Source organism: Balaenoptera acutorostrata, chromosome 2, assembly GCF_949987535.1.
Source record: "Balaenoptera acutorostrata chromosome 2, mBalAcu1.1, whole genome shotgun sequence".
In the NCBI taxonomy this organism is placed as follows: domain Eukaryota; kingdom Metazoa; phylum Chordata; class Mammalia; order Artiodactyla; family Balaenopteridae; genus Balaenoptera; species Balaenoptera acutorostrata.
This window is the reverse complement of record NC_080065.1, coordinates 99,056,340-99,078,635: the sequence shown is the minus strand read 5'-3', so window position 1 is coordinate 99,078,635 and position 22,296 is coordinate 99,056,340. Positions and strand designations below refer to the sequence as shown.

The 22,296-nt window shown below is 39.6% G+C and overlaps 1 protein-coding gene across 3 annotated transcripts in view; it reads right to left on the bottom strand.

Moving 5' to 3' along the window:
* The window catches only part of LVRN (laeverin), a 73,203-nt gene that overhangs the window by 23,798 nt on the left and 27,109 nt on the right, over positions 1 to 22,296 (bottom strand). For all 3 annotated transcript variants that reach the window (XR_009007316.1, XM_057541789.1, XM_007192124.2), the window contains exons 2-10: positions 21,602 to 21,744; positions 20,220 to 20,359; positions 16,218 to 16,344; positions 8,227 to 8,381; positions 6,659 to 6,772; positions 2,172 to 2,315; positions 1,111 to 1,176; positions 951 to 1,016; positions 359 to 531 (exon numbers count right to left, since the gene is read on the bottom strand). Coding sequence is in view for 2 of the 3 variants with exons in the window: in XM_057541789.1 (XP_057397772.1) it covers positions 359 to 531; positions 951 to 1,016; positions 1,111 to 1,176; positions 2,172 to 2,315; positions 6,659 to 6,772; positions 8,227 to 8,381; positions 16,218 to 16,344; positions 20,220 to 20,359; positions 21,602 to 21,744 (1,128 nt within the window). In the remaining variant the exon portion in view is untranslated. The remainder of the gene's footprint in view (positions 1 to 358; positions 532 to 950; positions 1,017 to 1,110; positions 1,177 to 2,171; positions 2,316 to 6,658; positions 6,773 to 8,226; positions 8,382 to 16,217; positions 16,345 to 20,219; positions 20,360 to 21,601; positions 21,745 to 22,296) is intronic.

The following is a 22,296-nucleotide window of genomic DNA, read 5'->3' as shown; positions in this document are numbered from 1 at the left end:
CTCTATTTTACTGCCTTTCACACAGAATTCCGACTAATTCATGACCTCTGTCTAAAGGACAGAAGAGAATGCATAACACCCAAAGCTTTGGTCATGGGTGTGGCCCTATATCCCAGGGGAGGGGCACTGCTTGAATCCCTAAATGAAGGTCTCTGGCCTTGCTCAGCACACGAGGGGCTCTGCCCCATCCTAGCACGCCAGCGACATCCTGCATGGAGCGCTCAGTCACCATCCCAGAATCACCTCATGGAAGGGTGTGTATCCAGCAGGGGTTATGCTGCCTCACCCACAGGCTGGTTTCCATTTGATCAGAGCTCAATCCCAGGGAAGGTGAAGACAGAGGAGTAAATCTACCTACCTGTGGGTTAGAAGGGTCTGATTTTTAACCTTTCCAAGATAAAATGGCTCCTGTTTCATGACGCCAGTAGATACATTTAAGGTGATAACTGGAAAACCACTCTGATGTGTCCAACTGTCCATGATGCTTTTTACTGTTGCTGGCAAAAGAATTTTACTCTGGTCATCTATGGCCTGTTTTAAAAAAATCATCACAAAAGCAGATATTTATCATCAAAATCTTTTGAGGTAGCAATCTCCTAAAAGAAACTACATAGCTATTCTCTTCCTCATTTATATAGTACAATAATTCCCAGTGGGTGATATTCTGGACCAAATTTAATTCTGTTCAACTCTCTCTATATGAATGGTTCCTTAGTTCATTCATTCACTCATTCATTCATTCACTGAACACATTTTTTATGGATCTAACATATGCAGGCTCTCTTCTGGGCATTGGGAATATAGTGGTAAAGACTAAAGAAGCAACCCCTGACTTAAAGGAGTGTCACAAACAAGGAAAGATGGTTTTCCTGTGGCATCACCATACACACATGGCCTCCCGATCTTACAAAACAACTCAGCAAAAACATGGCAGGAAGTGAGAGAATTACCATTTGAAAGTGCCTCCATAGATCATCTTGCTCAGCATTTGAGTAAGAAAATGTCTCCAAATATGACTGTTAAAATAGAAAAGTTAAGGTTAAGATAAATAACATGCCAAAGCAATTTATGTATACTATTTTCCAGGTAACAACAATTTTGTAAACTCACCTTAAGTGCGCTGATAAATATTTTCTCATTCAAGAAACTAGAAAGCATCCGGGCCAGAGACGCTCCCTAAGACATAAAAAGCTGTCCATTATTTAAACAAAATTCGGTATCTAAATATTGACGCATTCCATTCTGATAAGCAAGATTCTGGGCTGTGCTCCTGATTGCATTGCGCACTTTAGTTGAATGTCTGGGTTATCCCCAAATGTGCTAATAAAATAGGAGATTGTCACTAATTAATAGGTAAAAGATGAGAAAATGTCCTACATATAAAGAGTTCAGGGCGCAGAATGGTTTTTAAACTGAGATACTCATACGGCAAGTGTAAAGAAAAAAATGTTGCCTGCCATTCCAGTTCTACAAGGATCAGCCATTAGCCACTGCAGATGCCCACTGAGAGGGCACCCTGGGGGGAATTCAGGATGGAGAAAAACAGGAAGCATTCTGTGCTTTGAATATACTGGCTCCTAGATAGTTAAGATGCATATGTAAGGAAAAATTTCAATGACCCCAGAGTCTTACATTTTTCCATGTACAGAAAAGCACTAAAATTGTTAACTTGAGATGTCTGTTCCTTGTGACTAGCAGTAATCTTTTTATGCTTGACTGCATGTTTTTCCCAGCAAAAAAGTTCAGATATACCCTGGCCCCTCCCTTATCTCTTTGGAGTAGTTTCTCAGAGCACTCTGAGAGGCTGTCTCCTGGGCTATAGTCCTCAGTAAGATTCCTGAATAAAACTTAACTCACAACTTTTACGTCGTGTGTTCTTCTTTCAGTCGATACAAGAACAAATTTCCACCAAGCAGATGGGTTCACCTTAAAAGTAGCAAGCTAAGTCTATATTAATAAAGGTAGATGATACTGAGCACCTATCGTAGTTGATTAATCTTTACTAGATAAGAACTGATCTAACCACATTTTCTGAAATCCATCTACTGAATAATATTAAGGTTTTTGTACCAAAGTTGTGTAGTAGTACATTAGTCTAGGACCCTTAGAATCCATTTTATGTAGCTTTCTGCAAGAGTGCAGAACAAATGTAAATGTGTAACTGATTTTACCTTGTTGTAAGTAAATAGGTCAAAGAGCTCGTTTATTTCATTGGTTTCTGTGAAATTTTCCACCTTCATGGAGACGGCTCTAGATACCAGGGCGTGATCTTCTCTGAGGACACCATGTAAAATGTTAGAAAAAAAGATCTCATTCTAAAAGGAAAACATTGAGCCACGTTAACTTCTGAGGTGTCACAGAAACACCAAGTTCAATGTTCCTAAAATACTTTCAAAAACTAACACTGAAGAAAGGAAAAATCAATAATTGAGAAGTACTCTTTGGGCTACAATGGGCCAAATAAGTTAGGATTCCTTGAATAACAAAACTCTAGGATACTTTCCTTCCCATTTGGTATCCTTTTTTATTTCAATTAAAAAAAATCAATTACAAAAGTTAATGTGGTTGCCAAGAGAGACATCTACATTCCCCTAAGGAGGTTCCTGGCCACCCAGACAGGTCCTCCAGGGAACAGCATCTCTAGGTGGTTTTAACCCTCTAGAATTTTATTGGTAATTTTATTAGCAATCCCTTAAAATTTATCAGTCTCTGTTACATGGACATTTATAAACCAAAAGCATGCCAGATTTACAAATTCACAATGATGCTGATGTAATATTAGTTATTAGAAATAAATCCACAGACTGGATACTCATGCATGAAGAGATGGCAATTATTTATATTTTAATAAGTACAGAACTCCCCAAAAGACTAGATCTCTCTTAGACACATGACAAGGGCCATTTCTTTCTGAAGGAAAGCTAGAAGGAAAACCAAAGAATAGTCAAGAGGTACTTGGGAAGACAGAGCCAAAGAAAGGGCAGTGGAGAAGCTACAGGGACAGCTTACTCATACCCTGGAGAGCCGGGCGAGCACTTGGTAATCTACATGAAGTCTCAGCTCCCTAGTGACTCTTGCTGGGGTCCCCAAGTTGACCCTCTCACTCCTCAGCAGTGTCAGATAAATTTTCAAACTCTGCCCCACTTCCATTTGCCAATGTTCCAATCAACCCTCTCCTATTAGCACATTATGTTTAGATTTATTAATACTTTGGTTAAGCTATCATCAAACTCTGCTCTTCCCCAAATGAGAAAGCCTGTCATTTAGGGCAATGCATGTCAAACTTTAATGTCAATAAGGATCCCCTGGGGATTTTGTCAAACTCATATTCTAACAGTTGGTCTGGGCTGGGGACTGTATTTCTAATAAACTACCAGGTGATGCTGATGTTGCTAGTTTGAGAATCACACTTTGAGAAGCAAGGATTTAGAGGAGACATCTGCCTAAGTCTGACCTTATTCATTAAGTATAGATTTTACTAATTTAACACCCAAGAGCTCTTGAGAGCGTGCACTGTTGACCCATAACACAATGAAGAAAATAGCAAAAATAAAAAACACCCATAAGCCCACACCCTACAATAACTCCCATTAGAATGTTTAGTCCAGCTCTTTCCAATCTTTTTTCCTATCTATTTATTTATTCTCATATTTGTAAAAACAACCTTTTTAATTTACTTATTATAGTATTCATTTAGAAATTTTGCTGTCTTATCTTTGTAACTATTCCTAATAATGGCCACTGCATTGTAAGTGAAATAAACATAATTTGGAAAGAAATAAACCAAACCTTAATCATGGTTATCACAGGGTGGTCAAATCACAGATGATTTTCTTCTTTTCAAAGTACTGCAGATACAACTTTTGCAAAAGCAAAACATTAAAATAAATAAATACACAGCTGCAAAATACCCCATAATGTCGATGGACCATAGTTGACAATCATTTCCCTATTCGTCAGGCATTTAAGTTGCTTCCAGTTTTGTTCTGCAGTTATGAAAAATATATTAATGAACACTTTTGTACATACAGCGTTTTCCATATTTTGTGGGGGTTTTCTCTCTCAGAATGGATTGTCTGTCTCTCTTCTGCTTGCCTGGTATAAGGTTTTACATAATCTTCTTGGTTTCATCAGAATCACACAAGATAACTGTGACTAATGAGACGAACACCTTTTCCTCAACATCCCTCAGGTTTTTCTACTCTGGGCCTCCCATAAGGTGATGCTTATCCCAGCCTGTTCCACTCCTGAAGGGAAACTCTACGTAAAAAGTGATACCAGCTTTTTAAAAAACATTATCTAGCTACTGCATACAGTGATTGGATAAAGCGAGTCTAGACACTCACCATTACTTTCTTCCTGCAAGGTGTGAGATCCCAGAGAACAAAACCTGTTTCTATTAAATCTACTATTATCCTAAGAAATATAACAGTATTTATGATAATAAATTTGTATGGAATATCATTGTGGTTAAAAGCACAGGCTTTGGAGTTGAGTTGCCTGGGTTTGAATCCTACCGCAGCCTCTTAGGAGTTGTGTGACTCATAAAAGGCAACCAACTTCATCACTCTGAAACTCAGTTTCACCTCTGAAAATGCAGGAAGCAACACTGTCCTCACTGGATTATTATCAGGTCTAAATTAATTTACATAAAATTTTTAGCACTGTGACTGGCAAATAGAGCATTCTCAATAAGGGTTAACCACTACTGTGATTATATTATTATTATTATTTCTTCAGAGTTGTTTGGAGCCTTGAGTCAGATAATGTACGCAATACTCTATAAGCACATAATGAGTGCTTAGTAAAATGGTGGCTGTCACAACAGTGCCTGTTAGATACTCAATAATCTATTGAATGACTGTATAAAACTTATTTTACAGATGAGGAATGAAAGCTCAGAAATGTTCAGCTACTTGCCTCAGCTTACAGTGATCATAAAAACATAGCGAGATCTGACAGGTTGCAAGGCCCTTATGTGCCCTTTCCCTCCACCGAGACTGCTGCTTCCTTGGACCAGGCAGAAGAGGGGCGGAAAAACGTCAGTGAGTAGCAATGTCAGAGCTGGAGCTTCAGAGACCAAGAAACCAATTGAAATATTCTGAATCCTTGACCATGACCCATTCATCTCGTACTTTAATAATTTTCAGCTGAAATTAGACCAGTTAGAAAAAATGGAAATCTGTTTCTGCATATGGTTCTGTGATGCTCTTTACTCAATTTCAATCTAATGACTAGATTAAAAGGAAGCCAAAGATTTGATCTCTCAAAGATCATTGAAACAGGGCCTTAAGCTTTTAAAAAACAAAGCTCATGGCAATGTTCTCAAGCTCCAGGATCTGATACTCTTCTGGCAAGGGTTACATTTCACTCAGCTCTACATGGGATTGAGAAATGTACACTCAGAAAAGAGTGATTAAGAATCAATGATAAGGGGACATTGGTTCAAGATGGCGGAGTAGAAGGACGTGCTCTCACTCCCTCTTGCAAGAGCACCAGAATCACAACTAACTGCTGAACAATCAACGACAGGAAGACACTGGAACTCACCAAAAAAGATACCCCACATCCAAAGACAAAGGAGAGGCTGCAATGAGACGGTAGGAGGGGTGCAATCACAATAAAATCAAATCCCATAACTACTGGGTGGGTGACTCACAAACTGGAGAACAATTATACCACAGAAGTCCACCCACTGGAGTGAAGGCTCTGAGCCCCACATCAGGCTTCCCAATCTGGGGGTCCGGCAATGGGAAGAGGAATTTCTAGAGAATCAGACTTTGAAGGCTAGCAGAATTTGATTGCAGGATTTCGACAGGACTGGGGGAAACAGAGACGCCACTCTTGGAAGGCACACACAAAGTAGTGTGCACACCAGGACCCAGGGGAATGAGCCGTGACCCCATAGGAGACTGAACCAGACCTACCTGCTAGTGTTGGGGGGTCTCCTGCAGAGGCAGGGGGTGGCTGTGTCTCACCATGAGGACAAGGACATTGGTGACAGAGATTCTGGGAAATACTCCTTGGTGTGAGCCCTCCCAGAGTCCACCATCAGCCCCAACAAAGAGCTGGGTAGGCTCCAGTATTGGGTTGCCTCGGGCCAAACAACCAACAGGGAGGGAACCCAGCCCCACCCATCAGCAGACAAGCAGATTAAAGTTTTACTGAGCTCTGCCCACCAAAGCAACAGTCAGCTCTACCCACCACCAGAGCCTCCCATCAGGAAACTTGCTCAAGCCTCTTAGATAGCCTCATCCACCAGAGGGCAGAGAGCAGAAGCAAGAATAACTACAATCCTGCAGCCTGTGGAATGAAAACCACATTCACAGAAAGATAGACAAGATGAAAAGGCAGAGGGCTATGTACCAGATGAAGGAACAAGATAAAACCCAGAAAAACAACTAAATGAAGTGGAGATAGGCAACCTTCCAGAAAAAGAATTCAGAATACTGATAGTGAAGATGATCCACGACCTCGGAAAAAGAATGGAGGCAAAGATCGAGAAGGTGCAAGAAATGTTTAACAAAGATCTAGAAGAATTAAAGAACAAACAAACACAGATGAACAATACAATAACTGTATTTTACACACTTTCAACAATAAACAGGCATTACTTTTATAATTAAGGGGAAAAAATTATAATTAACAAACTACTTACCCTTGGGAGTTTAGGATTGAAGTAGTTAATTACTCCAAACTCAAAATAAGATGCAAAACCTTCATTGAGCCAGATATTGTTCCACCAATTCATGGTAACCAAGTTTCCAAACCACTTTTGGAGTTGGGAAAAAAAAATTCTTAAATTCAATTTAAGTAATATTTATTGTAATTGCATGTGAAATAAATGTAAGGTCAAAGACAAAATTAAATGCTTTTTGCTATCAATGATAAACTTGAAAACAGGATCCCAAAATGACTTTGTTGTTTTAACATGAAGAGATGTCAGTCATGCATTTCTTCTAAAATAATCATTTCACATCCAATGACTGAAAGCAATTTTTGTTTTAAAATTGTGATGTTAAAAAATAAGTTAAGCTAGAGTAGCAGTTCTTAAATTGTCCACTTTGCCCCAAAGTTAAGTTAAGGCAGAAGTCCTGAAAGTTTACTTAGCACCTACTAATTACAGAATCTTATACTCTAAACAGACTACATTAGGATCTTGCTGTAAGCAGTGATTGTGTTTTCAGGACATGATTTGATCTGCACCATGTAAAAATCACTCAAGTATTCATATGTTCTGCAAAGTGGTACAGCTATAATTATTTTCTATTTGAGCTTAACAGAAAGAAAGTGTCAAACAGATGATAAACAGAATCAGGAAAGAAAAACACAATAATTTCCAAAACCAACAAATCCACATCCTGGTATTTAACCAAATTCTTATATAACAGCTGTGACGTACTAATAGCAGCCTATATTCCAAAACAATGTGTCATTTAGGCTATAATAAAAAAAAATGACACTTTGGGTGACTGATCAAAACTTGTGAAAGTATGTGTTGACTGTGTAACAGGGTGTTATTCAATCCCAGTAAATCACTCTTCTCCAAAACTTCTTAGGAGTCCATATAACAAAAAGATAACAATTTCATAGTTTAGATGACTTCTTTCTTGACAAACTTGATTTATAAAGGTCAAAATGCAGATGTGAGAATCTCCATCAAATCAAATAACTAAACTTCTAAAATCACAGCATAAAAGCATATAGATCTAATGAAATAAATCCTGTTTACATCACCTTTGGGGATGCAGCTCCAGGATTAATTACTGCTCACCTCACTGACACTAGTATATTGACTATAATCCTTTAACTTGTAACTTCTCTCAAAAAAAAAAAAAGTTTGTAACAATCTGCTAATGAAATGTGGATATCTTGCAGTGACTTTTTTGAATATCTCTATTTTAAGATGGAATGGAAAGCAAATAATCATAGCTCTGCTTGGCTTACTTTTCCTGAAGAGAACTTTGTGGAACACAGTTACTCTTTGGATATAAATATATGACCTGCGAATGTTCTTTAAGTTCTCATCACTGTGATTTATCACCAGTAGTTCAAATCCACCCAGGATCTGATTACACAGATCCTTCCTTGTTTTCTTTCAGCGACCCACTTTTCAAATAATTTTTAAACTTTGGTGTACAGCAGGGTTTGGGGGGGTCGCTACTTTTGGTACAGCAGCTGGAGAATATTTTCATGTGAAATAAGAAAGAACGTTTTACCACATGCCTGATGTCCAATCTCGTGGGAGACAATATAGGAGATCACAGTCTTTTTTTCTGTAAGTTTATCCTTTGGTTGCAGCAACAATAATGACTCATCAAACATCAACAGTCCCCAGTTTTCCATTGCACGGTTGTCAAAAGTAGGCAAAGCAATTATATCTAAGTGGATTTAAATGGAGGGAAAAATGAAATCATCTCTTCCTCAAAATTTGAGACTTCCAGATACAAACATCTCAAAATGAAATCATAAAATTACTGAAAGAAAAATGCAAGTGAATATTTATAATTTAAGGGGAAAGAAGGCTTTAAAGACATACCAAAGACAGAGCCAGAAAATAAACTGTTTTGACTATATGAAAATTAAATACTTTTGATAAAGGACCTGTATTCAAAATATACAAAGAACCCTTGAAACTCAACAATAAGAAAATAACTTTACAAAATTAGCAAAAGATCTAAATAGACACTTCACTAAAGAGATATGCAAATGGCAAATAAACAGATGAAAACATGCTCAACATCATATGTCATTAGGAATTTGCAAATTAAAATGACAATGAGATACCATGACACACCAATTCAAAACAAAACACCAAATGCTGGAGAAGATGTGGAACAATAAAAACGCTCATTCATTGCCGGTGGGAATGCAAAATGGTACAGCCACTTCAGAAGACAATTTGGCAGTTTCTTGTAAAGCTAAACATAGGCTGACCATACAGTCTAGCAATTGAGATCCTAGGTATTTACCCAAATGAGTCAGAAACTTATGTCAGAAACATGAACATGAATATTTATAGCAGTCTTATTCATAGCTGCCAAAACTTGGAAGCAATCAAGATGTCTTTTAATAGGTGAATGGATAAAGAAACTGTAGTACAGCCATACAACAGAGTTCTATTTAGTGATAAAAAGAAATGAGCTATCAAGCTATGAAAGGACACAGAGAAAACTTAAATGCATGTCACTAAGTGAAAGGAGCCAGTCTGAAAAAGCCACACATGGTATGATTCCAGTTAGTATATAACAGTATGGAAAAGGCAAAACCATAGAGACAGTAAAAAGATCAGTAGTTATCAGGGACTTGGGGAAAAGAGGGAGAATGAATAGGTAGAGCACAGGGGATTTTTTATGACAGTGAAACTATCTGTATGATACTGTAATGGTAGAGACATGGCATTACTATATACATTTGTCAAAACTCACAGAACTGTACAACACAAAGAGTGAACTCTAATGTAAACTATGGACTTTAGTTAATAAAAATATATCAATACAGGTTCATCAATTGTAATTTTAAAAATAGCCACACCAATGTAAGACGTTAATAGGAGAAACTGGGGTTGGGGACAAGGGGAGGGAGAGGAGGTATATGAGGACCCTCTACACTTTGGGCACAATTTTTCTGTACACCTAAAACTGCTCTAAAAAATAAAGTCTAGGGCTTCCCTGGTGGCGCAGTGGTTGAGAGTCTGCCTGCTAATGCAGGGGACGCGGGTTCGAGCCCTGGCCTGGGAGGATCCCACATGCCGCGGAGCGGCTGGGCCCGTGGGCCACAACTGCTGAGCCTGCGCGTCTGGAGCCTGTGCTCCGCAACGAGAGAGGCCCGCGCATCGCGGTGAAGAGTGGCCCCCACTTGCCACAACTGGAGAAAGCCCTCGCACAGAAACGAAGACCCAACACAGCCAAAATCAATCAATCAATCAATCAATCAAACATACGCATCTGATTCAAGATCCTCATTAAAAAAAAAAAAAAAAAAAAATAAAGTCTATTTAAAATCAAATATTTTAGTTCACCAAAAAACACCACAAACAAATTTGAAAAGCAAAACATGGACTGGGAAAAATATTTGCAGCATATATCACAACTAGACAATATTTTTTCAATATTTAAAGAACTCTGATGAATAAAAAAGAAAACACAAAAATGTGAACAACTCAAGAAAGAAATAATTCAAACAGCCAAAAATCTTACTTAAAATGTTCAGCTTCATTTGTATCAAAAACAAAAATTAAAACAATCATATAACTTAATCTTTCAAATGTATGAGAAGATTAATAATTAGTATTGGCTAGAATTAATAAATTAAGTATAGGAAAACTGACACATAGCCTTTTGGCAAGGGTGTGAACTGGTACAATTTTTCTGGAGCAATCCAGCAAGATGCTTCATGACCTTTAAAAATGTTCCTACCCTTTCCACTTTTGGAATTTCTACTAAGGCAAGTAGCATGGATATTTGTAAACATTTCCTTATGTTTTCTTTAGTGTTTTAAAAGCAGCACCCGCCACCAAAAAGGGAAAATCAGTCCAAATGTTCAACCACTGAGGATTAAATAAATTATTCTGTCAAACTGATACATAGGCATCCTATGTCTTAAAATGACAATAAAAAAGAATAGTTATCTGGATCATGTTGCTATATACTGTTAACTTAAAAAAAAAAAAAGCCAAAGAATAGTATCAATTCCATGGTAACATTTTTGTTAAAAACAAAGAAGCAAATACAAAGAAAGGTGGAGATTGAGACAAAGACAGACACTGGAAATATATACACCAAAATGTTACCCATGATTATCTCTGCATGGTAGCAAAACAGGAGATTTTGCTTCTCTTTTTTGTGCTTTTCCCTATCTTTCCACATTTTCGACAGTGTGATCATTATTGCTTCTAAAACTAGAACAAGTCTTAAAATTTTCTTTTGCTAATGTAAGAAATATCATTCCTATAGTCCATGCTACATTTGCCTAATGAATGTTTTACGCTGTGCTATGCTCAGTAATTTAAGTTGACTTTACACTTGGTTGAAGTTGACAGTACGTAGTAAAGCGTATCCAGGTAGTGGATACATAGCTTCCACCAGGTAATGCTCTTTTATCTTTGGGTATACTTAGTTGCCTCAGCCTAGGTCTCCCATTTTCCTATCTATCCTTTCCTCCACCAGCACCCATCCTACCCAGCAACCCACCCACTTTCCTCACAAAAGACTGCTCTACTCCACTCAAGCCAATCCCTTTTGTTCTCTACAACCACTGAGTCATTCTCTGCTGGAGCTGTTTGCTATCCCAGGAAATCCTCTGCTCAGTCTATGAATGCCACCAATACTTGTGGTCCAATCTAACCAACTTTAAGAAGCCATTTCTAACCAACCCTGATGACTATTATAAAAAAATTGTTTTTTCTTTACTTCAGATGCATACAACTGGAGTAAGAAGAATTCTTGTTTCTTCACACATGACCCTGTTTTATTTTACTTTAATGATGAATTCATTATTTTAAAATAATAATACAAAACCCATGACTCTACCACGTACCCTTTAGAACAGGGGTTGGCAAATTTTTTTCCGTAAAGGGCCAGATTAGTAGATAGTTTCAGCTTTGCGGGCTATATGTTTTCTGTAACACGTTTAGCTCAGGCATACCAGCACAAAAGTAGCCACACACACTATGTAAGCAAATAAGCATGTTGTGGTGCAATAAAACTATTTATGGACCCTGAAATATGAGTTTTATATACAATCCTCATGTATCACAAAATATTATTCTTCCTTTGATTTTTTTCAACCATTTAAAATTGTAAAAACCAATCTTAGCTCATGGACCATACAAAAATAGGCAGTGGGCCAGATTTGATTGCTTGCCTGTGCCTAATTTAGATTATTATTAATAACTTGTATTCTGATTTCCAGACTGGCAGCATCAGCACCACCAGGGAGCTTATCAGAAATAAAAATTCTGGGACCAACCCCAGACCTACTGAATCAGAAACTCTGGGGTCAGGAGCAGCAATCTGTGGTTTAACCAGCCTTCCAAGTGATTCCAACACACAGTAACATTTGGGAACAGCTGACTTACATCTTCCTCTGTGTTCCTTCTCAACTCATCCTTTAGCTTATTCTTCCAGAGATTCACCACTATCCTGCACTTGGTGTTTATCATTCCATTGTTTAAGAAAAAGCAAGGGAATATATATGTAGTTGCCTAATATTATATATAATATTGCCTAAATATTACATTGTTTAGGTTTCTTTTGTTTTTAAACTTTAGAAAGAGTGTTTCATTTTCATTGCTGGATAGTTTCCCGTTGTGTGAATGAACCACACTTTATCTATCCATTCTCCTATCGGTGACCACTTTGGTTGCTTTCAGTTTGGGGCTAGTATGAAAAGTGTGGCTATGAACATTCTTGCACATGTCTTCTGGCACATATGTGCTCAAATTCCTCTTGGGGTATATCTAGCAATGGAATTACTGAGTTTTAAGGTATTCTAATGATCAACATTGTAAGATAACAAATAAGTTTCAAAGTTGTAACAACTGATACTCCCTTCAACAATGTCACCTTCTACTGGCGTTTGTCAGAATGCTTACTCTTTGACAACTGAGTGGTATGAAATGGTGCCTCACTGTGGCCTTGGATATTCATTTCTCAGATTGCTTAATGAGGCTAAGTATCTCTCCATAAGTTTATTAGTCACATCTGTTTCCTTTTCTGTAAAACAGCTATTCATATATCTTTTACTTGTTTTTTTCTATTGTTATTTTTCTTATTTATTTGTAGGTGTTCTTTATATATTTGGGCTACTCCCATTACCAGTTATCAATCCTCTTTCTTTTAAGAGTTTTTTTTAGCCAGTACGTTATCTCATACTTAGCAATTTGTTGCTTTTGCTTTTAACACGTAGAAGCTATCTCCCTAACTGAGCTACTTGAACAGAGCCTCAGCCATCTACTTCTTCTGCATTCACAGAGCACCTAGGAAAGTAACAGGTGATTCTCATTTACTCAGTAGCTTCTAATTGATTATGGTCATTATTTCATTGCTTTATGATTTATATTGTACTTGAGTTTTACTACTATAAAAATACAGATCATGCTGGGATGTACAATACATATCATTAGCCTGGTATAGTTACAAGTTAAGAGTAAAATAAAAACTTAAAAGGGAAGTTGCCATTTTAAAAGTTTGCAAATCTCAAATGCCCATATTTATTCCTAAAAGCATCATGATGCCACTTTTTCTTTCAAAACTTACAACAACCCAAACAGCCAACTCTATCATCTCTGTAATATTTTGATATTTCAGTCCACTTCTGACTTTAAACAGAGTGAATTAAAATGATAGCAACACCAGAAAAAAAAATGTTGTTCTAAAGACGAAAACTCTAATTTGAAAAGATACATGCACCCCAATGTTCATAGCAGCATTATTCACAATAGTCAAGACATGGATACAACCTAAATGTGCATCAACAGATGAATGTGTGTGTGTGTGTGTGTGTGTGTGTGTGTGTGTGGATATATATATATATATATATATATATATATATATATATATATAAAATGAAATATTACTCATCCATAAAAAAATTGAAATAATGCCATTCGCAGCAATACGATGGACCTAGAGATTGTCATACTAAGTGAAGTAAGTCCGACAGAGAAAGACAACTGTCATATATGTGGAATCTAAAATATTGATACAAATGAACTTATTTACAAAACAGAAATAGACTCACAGACAGAAAACAAACTTATGGTTACCAAAGGGGTAAGGGGGAAAGGGGGAAATTAGGAATTTGGGATAAACAGATACACACTGCTATATGTAAAATAGATATAGAACAAGGACCTACTGTATAGCACAGGGAACTATATTCAATATCTTGTAATAACCTATAATGGAAAAGAATCTGAAAAAGAATAGCTATGTATCTAACTGAATCACTTTGCTGTACACCTGAAACATTGTAAATCAACTATACTTAAATAAAAAAAGAGCAGAAAGAAAGAAAAAATGTTATTCTATGTAATAGATATATACACATGGTTTAGATTCTGAGGCTTAGAATTCAACTGAGCAAGCTACAAGAAGGTAAGCTAAAAGAACACCATGGAAGAAATAAATAAAAAGGCTTTTCACCTGACTCACTGAGAGTAAAGGGTAAGGCGTATGTGGGAAATGCCGATAGGGAAGGTTTGGCTCTCTTGCTTTTTTTGTGTGTTTGTTCTTGTTTTTGTTTTTAAATGACTCAACCAAAAGTTAAAGTAATTAGGAAACATTAGTTTATCTTTCTCTTAAAGATGCAGTAATAGAGAAACTCCTTTATTTTAATCATCTATCAAAATGCGGTTTTGACTAAGCACCACCTGCGTGTGTGCTCATAGAGCAACATTGGCTGAGATGCTATGAAAGATACAAACAAAGTGCCAATATAACCCTGACTTCCAAGAGTTGGTAATCTAGCCAGAATTTACATGGAATTACTGAACTCATTGCATATGTTTATTCCTCCACCAAAAAAAAAAAAAAAATGTTTGCTGTTTACCACTCTGAGAGAAGCACTGTCATAGGCTCTGAGAGTACTTTAAAAAGGACAGTCCAGATCCTGACCCGCAACTTGCCCTCGACCTACTGGGGGAGATGATTAGGATCTAGTAGGTCAAGAGCTTGAATGCAGGGGCGCACAGGATGCTGTGGAAGCGTGAGAGATGGAGTCAGGGGAAACTTCCTGGAGGAGGGGGCCCTGAGTTGAGAAATATAAGAATCAACCTGTTGGGTAAAAGGTATGGCAGGATGTGCAAACTGCATGTGCAAGAGCCTGAAGGAGAGGAGAGGAAGATGAAAGTGTAGGAGAGGATAGAGATGGTGTTAGAGCATCCCTCCTACTCTGAGAAACTGTTAAAAGCCTGGACTTTATCCTCAAATGGGAAGCCACAGAGAGGTTTTAGAGGACAGTAACATGATCAGATTTTGCTTTGGAAAAATCCCTCTGGCCTCAGTGTGGAAGATGGATTGGAGGAGACAAGAGCGAAGGTGGTGAAACTAAGTTAGAGCTGTTGTGGTCAAGCTGTTGGTGACGTAAACTAGGGAGAATGAGGGGCATAGGAAGAAGTGGATGGATGTGGAGATAATAAGGAGGTGACTAATTGGATGGCGGAGATGCTTTGACAGAACAGGATATCAAGAATAACTCTGGACTTCTCCTTATCTAAATAAAGACAAATGGAAATTTGCTTGCCTAGACAAGGTTTATCTTGAGATCTTCCAGCCGCAGAAGTGCCAGAAGTTGGTCTCCATGCCCAGATTCCTGCCACCTCCAACTTTCTAAATGACGGGTATCACCTCTGGGATCCATGAGGGGGCCAAGGCTAGTCACCATTCCTGCACTCCCTATCCCTCCTCAGCCAGAAGGCTTGAGCTGCAGAGCCCCTGGCTTCCCAGGGTTCAAGAGGCTTGAGCTCCCCAATTTTTACTCCCCACTTTCCTTCTACTATATGCCAGGAAAGGCCAAACATACTTTTCCCCAAGACTTCAACTAACTAACCTGTCAGAGGAACAAAACACACTTACGTGATACCCTTAATTTTGATAGGAAAAACATGGAACAACTTTCTGAGCTGAGTGGCTCACATAATTTTAAGGACATTCCATACAGATCTATGAGAAATAAAATGTTTACATATTCCTTCGAGGATCATATTATGTTCACACATGATCCCAATTTTATACAACAAAAATTCACAGATGGGACCCCCAGGTCCTAATCCAATGACTCACAGCTAAAGAATAGTTTTTGAAAAACCAACAAAACCTTACTAAAGGGAACTGGAGTAACTCACACAAGCGGCTAAAAGGATGCAGAACACTGAATTGCACACTCACGTTATGAGAGGAAAGGACAGAATGCAAGAGAGAAGACAGGGTCTGGAGGATGTAAGTTGCCAGTGAGTACCCAGGAGGGATCTAAAGCCAGGGAGCTCTCCGAGCACTTACTGGTCACACGGAACAATGCAGAGAAAGAACAGACAGGCCCTTGTGTGCTTAGGAAGGTGTAGGACATAATGATGGGAAGCCAGTGGGGCTAACTCCGAAACTGCAAAAATAGCAAAGTGCCAATGGGTCCTTGGAGGCCCGTCTAGGTACCTTTTGATCTCAATCCAGGGCCCCCATAATAGGAAATCAAATGCATTGTAAGGGAAGATGCCTCACCTGTTTTTGGAAGAGGGTAACTAATATTAAATAAATCCTCCAGAAAAGAGAAGATGGGACCTGTGATGTTCAAAGCAAAGTCTGCATTTCCAGCTGCGATGGCTTCTTTCCGGGCCCAGATGCGTATCTAAACAGAAACAATTAGGCAGTGATTAGGAAAAGCAGTAGTGATTTTTGGAAAGTGGCAGCCTGCTTGCTCCAGTTCCCTGATGCTCTGGAGCCAAAGGCTTACCTTTTCAGAGGAAGCTGCATAATAAAAGGTTTGAATGTGTCCACACAGTGAGAAAGGAGTCCTGGGCCCCCCTCTTTCCCAGGATAATGAGGCCTGTCAGGGAGGAGGCTGCAAGGAAGGAGGGGCTCCAGGCAGGAGGCTTCCAGAACAGGTGGCTGCATTTTGTGAAAGGGGAGCATTCCTGAAGCCCTCAGGTAATTCAAAGGTCACTTGATTCAAGACAAATTCTCCAGCAGAAGTAAAAGCCAAGTCAGGTGAACGTGGTCTTGGAGGGCAGCAATCTGCAGATATTGTTGTGTTGCTTTTCGTTTTCTTTGCATTTTCTTTAATGTTTTGCAGAGAGCTCTTTCTCAAATTAACTGTATTCACATCAGTATAATTATCTAATTCACTAAGGCTCTTCACTAAGTTGAGAACAGTGGTTCCTCAGAAAGTGTGTTATTTCACTCTTCTGCAATAACACGTAAAATTTTGTAGTTCAAAAATAATCCTGGGAATGGTATCTACCCCCCACAGAAAATGTCGATTCTATGCTGGAGTAAAAGGGTCCCTTGGATCCTTGCTTCCCTTTTCAGGACATATTTCCAATGATTCAAACCAGAATTGGGCAGTTAGTAGGGGTTAAACAGTATAGAACATATTAAGCAAATTTGAATCATGCAAATTTAAAATGGTTTGTTAAAGAAAACATGAATAGTCCCATCTTATTTTCCAAATTTGAAATAAGGTTAATTTCCTTAATTTTAAAAAGTTCATCAAAAGTCTTATGACTTTATAGTTGTTGAAGCAAGTGAATTATATTCTCTGTTTATGACACTTCCTCCTTAGTACCTGAAAAGAAATCCCTGCCGTGTTTAGTTAGTTTAACACAACCGTGCTGTCATTTGGGCATTTGAACTTCTTTGTGTGACTTTGGTGACTAATGTGATGTTGTTTTAACATTCATTGGTATTTTAATATGAAGTCATGGTATCCCCAATGCCACCTGAGCACTTTTAAATGGAGTTGTTAGTGTTAGCTAAAAAACACGTATGAAACTTATAACCCTAGAATGAAAGTTAGCGAGGAGGGAATTAGATAATTATACTGATGTGAATACAGTTAATTTGAGAAAGAGCTCTCTGCAAAACATTAAAGAAAATGCAAAGAAAACGAAAAGCAACACAACAATATCTGCAGATTGCTGACCTCTAAGACCACGTTCACCTGACTTGGCTTTTACTTCTGCTGGAGAATTTGTCTTGAATCAAGTGACTTTTGAATTACCTGAGGGCTTCAGGAACGCTCCCGTTTCACAAAATGCAGCCACCTGTTCTGGAAGCCTCCTGCCTGGAGCCCCTCCTTCCTTGCAGCCTCCTCCCCGCCAGGCCCCATTATCCTGGGAAAGAGGGGTCCAGGACTCCGCCCTGCCCCTAACGCTACCCGTACCTGCCCCTTCTCAAGCTCTCGCCTCCACGGCAAGGTCGGGAAGACATCTAAACCAGAGCTCACGCTACTGACTGGAAATAACAGTCACCTTTCCCCACGTTCAGGATAATGTGTGCAAATTAACTGTAGTCTTGGGGGAAAAAAAGGCAGTAACAACTAATGTTTGAATGTAAATTTCCAGGTTACAAAGCTCCTCCCGTAAACAACCACTCTTTAAGCCAAAAGGAGGCAAATGATGATTCCGAGCTGTGGGGGAAGAGGCAGGGCAGCGAGGAGCACAAACAGGTGCAGAACATTTCGGGAACGCAGCCATAAAGTTCCTTCAAAGTCACACCTAGGGCTTCCCTGGTGGCGCGGTGGTTGAGAATCTGCCTGCCAATGCAGGGGACACGGGTTCGAGCCCTGGTCTGGGAGGATCCCACATGCCGCGGAGCAACTGGGCCCGTGAGCCACAACTACTGAGCCTGCGCGTCTGGAGCCTGTGCTCCGCAACAAGAGAGGCCGCGATAGTGAGAGGCCCGTGCACCGTGATGAAGAGTGGCCCCCGCTCGCCGCAACTAGAGAAAGCCCTCGCACAGAAACGAAGACCCAACACAGCCACAAATAAATAAATAAATAAATAAATTTTAAAAAGAAAAGATGACTACTATCTTTAAAAAAAAAAAAGTCACACCTAGCCCACCAGTGTGTCCTTGTGGCCCTCCTTAGACACAGCAGACCTCAACATCTAAGAGCGGAATATCTTTACACATGCCCACGTGTGATAAATTCTACTCAAAATATGTTATTTCCAACCTTAGTTATGCGTGTCCTATGTTTATCCTCATGCCACGCATGAACCGCATTTTCAACTTCACTAAATTTTTATCTCTTACTTAATGAGTCATCTTTGTAGAGTCTGGATGTTATTCCAAGAGTACAGTCTGGTTCCCTGTAGAGTATATGGTGGACTCCTTCGCTTCCCAGAGCTGAGCCAGAGCCAAATGCAACATTCCACTGATAAACTCATCCCAAATTTCAAGTTTCTGGCTAAGACCATGACTTTCTTAGGCATGTTCCATTTCCTCTTTGCTTTCTGTGGCAGCTGGCTTTCCTTTCAGGGTGATCTCTCATGAAGAAACAGGTATGATCCTTTATAAGAATTATTCACTGTGCAGCAGCATTGAGAGCAACAAGCCACTGGAGATGAGGATGTTGACAGTCACCTTGGGTCACTCGTGAGCTCCGGGCCCACTCCTTCATGCCAGGTACAAACCATGGGCTTCCACATCATGCCTGAGTAGATTTTATCAATATATACCATGAACATCTGACTTGGCTCATGTTATATCTGTGGATATGAAGCATCTACCAATGATTATTCAATAAGGGAAATCAGGCTGGAGCCAACAGCTGAGGAAAATGAGCTGTTGTTTGCATCTAACATGGTATTATTAATTCATCCTTAGGAGGAGGGGCTTTGAACGATCCTCCCCCTGGTGACAGACTTGGCTCATCCACAGCTTCCTTGCCTCCACAAGTCAATGGCACAAGCCTGGAAGTTCATGGGCCCAGGAGAGAGCCTCCGCCTGCTGTAGGGCCTGACTCTCCTCAGCCTGGTGAAGTCGATCCTACTAGGAAGAACTGGGCCTAAGGCACTGGCCCTACTTACCTCCACACTCTAGCGTAGGGAGTGAACCAGTCTATTAAGTACTGTTACAATAACCTTGATATTTCCCTAAAGGATTATTATGTAAAGAGAGCATAATTGGGTGAAAAACTGGGTGCTTCAGGACAGAGCACCTATTTACACAACTCTAGGGAAGTGTTCATGCCCCGGAGGTGAGGAACCCAGCGGACCTGCTCCTTGACAGGGCTAATGCTTAACCTGCCTGCAGCATTTCAGCCAGAGCAGCTGTCCCAGCTGGTGTCAGTTTGGGTTGTTTGGTGTCTGTGTCATAGTGGCTGCTAGACATTTTGGGCAGCACCCTGGCTTCAAGGCTGCAGTAGGATGTAGGCGAAGTAAACAACAGGTAAACCTGAGCTTCCAGATGCTAGTGTGGCCGCTTTCCCTGTTCTCTCCTGTACTCCGAAAGGCAGCGAAAGCCCGGGAAGTGGGGGAGGCTCAGAACCTGCCTCGAGTGGGCTTAATGGGGAGCCTTTCCATAGAAACCCATCTGCAGAACCGCAGTGGGAACCGTTGCATCCCGTTCTGCAACTCCGCGCTGAGAGTGGTAACAGGGCTTGGGGGAGATCCAGGAGGGGACGGTGGGGTATGTAGGCATAGCCCCTGATGCAGGAGTGCCTGAGCGGTCCGCGGCCAGTACAAATGTCCCCTTACCTGGAGGGTCTCCCTCACTCACCTCCTTGCCCCTTTCAGTCCTGCTGACATGCTCGTAGTCACAGATGGCGAAGGCGGCTAAATAAGTGGGCATGTGGGGCGTGGTGTGAAAGGTAGTAACAGTCCACTTGCTTCCATTCACGTCTTCTTTCTCAGACTGACCTAGAGAAATTGATTTTAGTCCAAATCACTGTAAATAAGCAATAATAAGCACAACTATCTACCTTTGAAATAATTTGTCAAGTCGACTGTCACCCAGCTAGTTCTTCCCAACTCCTCCCCAGAGTGCAGCAGTTTGGATTTGTCTACCCCCAAGCTATCAAAACCACATAAGGAAGGCCTAAGGACAGTATCTCGGTCCTGAATTAGCACCTTGAATAACATGGTCTGGATGGAGGGCAAATCTATGGGCACTGTAAACTAGGCCCATGAGCTACCTCCTCTCTTTCCCATCCACGACTGTTTCCTAGTCCAGCCCATCTCTCTCAGCACTTAATCTAGAGTTTCCCAGGCCCATGGGAGGTCAACAAGGTACAATTCTGCCATTCTCAGGTTTCGGGCAGGTCTTCAGTGGAGTCACACTGCGGGTTTTAAACCTGAAATCACAAACTCAGACGCCTGGGAGGGCCGGGTACTTGATGTGAACGGGCTGGTGTACACTAACAGGGAGTGGTGGGGACCACGGCAGGCGGAGGCATGGGCTTGGTCTGCAGGAGGCAGCCCCTTCTCAGCGGCACCTATCACTGGCATGTCGGAAGTGCAGGGCCAGTGTTGTCAGATGTTCTGAGTTTCCCAAAAAAAGTAAGAATTTTTATTTTTATGAGGAATCTCTGAATTAAAAGAAATTGGATGCCAAGTCAATCAAAAGAAAAAACGACTGTGAGCCAAAAACAAAACAGAAAACAAAAGCAAACCAAACCCACCTCTAGGTACCAGATTCAGACCAAGTTCACTAGCTTGTTATCACTAATGATCAATAGTTGAGGCCCAGATTAATGGGCAGACAGGCTGCCAATGTATGAGAACAGTGTAGTGTCCTCAGCTCCTAATACAAAAAGAATCAGGATTTACCATCACCAAGATATGCGCACTGATGCATATCCCATGTGACTGCCCTCCCTGGTTATACTATACTACAGTCATAACACACTCTCAACACACTGCCTAGAAAAATCTACTGATATAAAAATCTATTACAGAGTTAAATTTATATACACATATATAATTCATATAAATACAAATATATAAATATATAATCAGATAAACGTATTACATAATTATATAATATATAACATTATATATAATATGTATATGTGCATATGTAATTATATGTTATGTATATCTATATACACATATACATATAGGTACATGTATACATATACAACGACAGGAAACATTACTTACCTAGCTTTGGCATGTTGGAAAGGGCCACGTAACTCGGATGATGAATAACTGTAATATTAAAAGTTGCCTTCAGAGCTGGCTCATCAAAACAAGGGAAAACATTCCTGGCAAATGTTGGTTCCATCTGAGATGCTAAGAGGGCCCTGAAATACATTTTTGGGAAAAATCTATTTTTATCTCAAACCAGAGGAAGCAAAAAATATATATATACTGAGGGATTATGGCTTATAATTATCTTCAGGAAGGAGCTGTAATGTTTTCCCCTCATCTTCCTCACTGCCCTCCCCATAATACATACACACTCCAGTTCTCACTGTCCCTGAGAATTCCTGTAAGACCTAAAATACAAAAGAACTCTTTAATTTTCAACTGCAAAATAACATTTACTTCATTACATCATATGCCTTTAAAACCTTTTACAAACAAAATAGGAACAAATATAACAAACATGCAATGCCAGGCTTTTGAGAACCATGGATTTTTTTAAACTAGGATTACTTCTTTGGGGATGGTCTATTGCTTTCATCCTCCATCAAAGTGCAATTCAAAAGAAGAATGTATGTTTTTTATCTTTTTCTCACATGTTCCTCTTTTTCTTGCTTGAAAACTTTAAAAAGTTTTATTTTGCATACCCTTGGGGCTAAACAATATGGACACATCCCAACTGAACAAAACAATTTTCATTTACATATGGA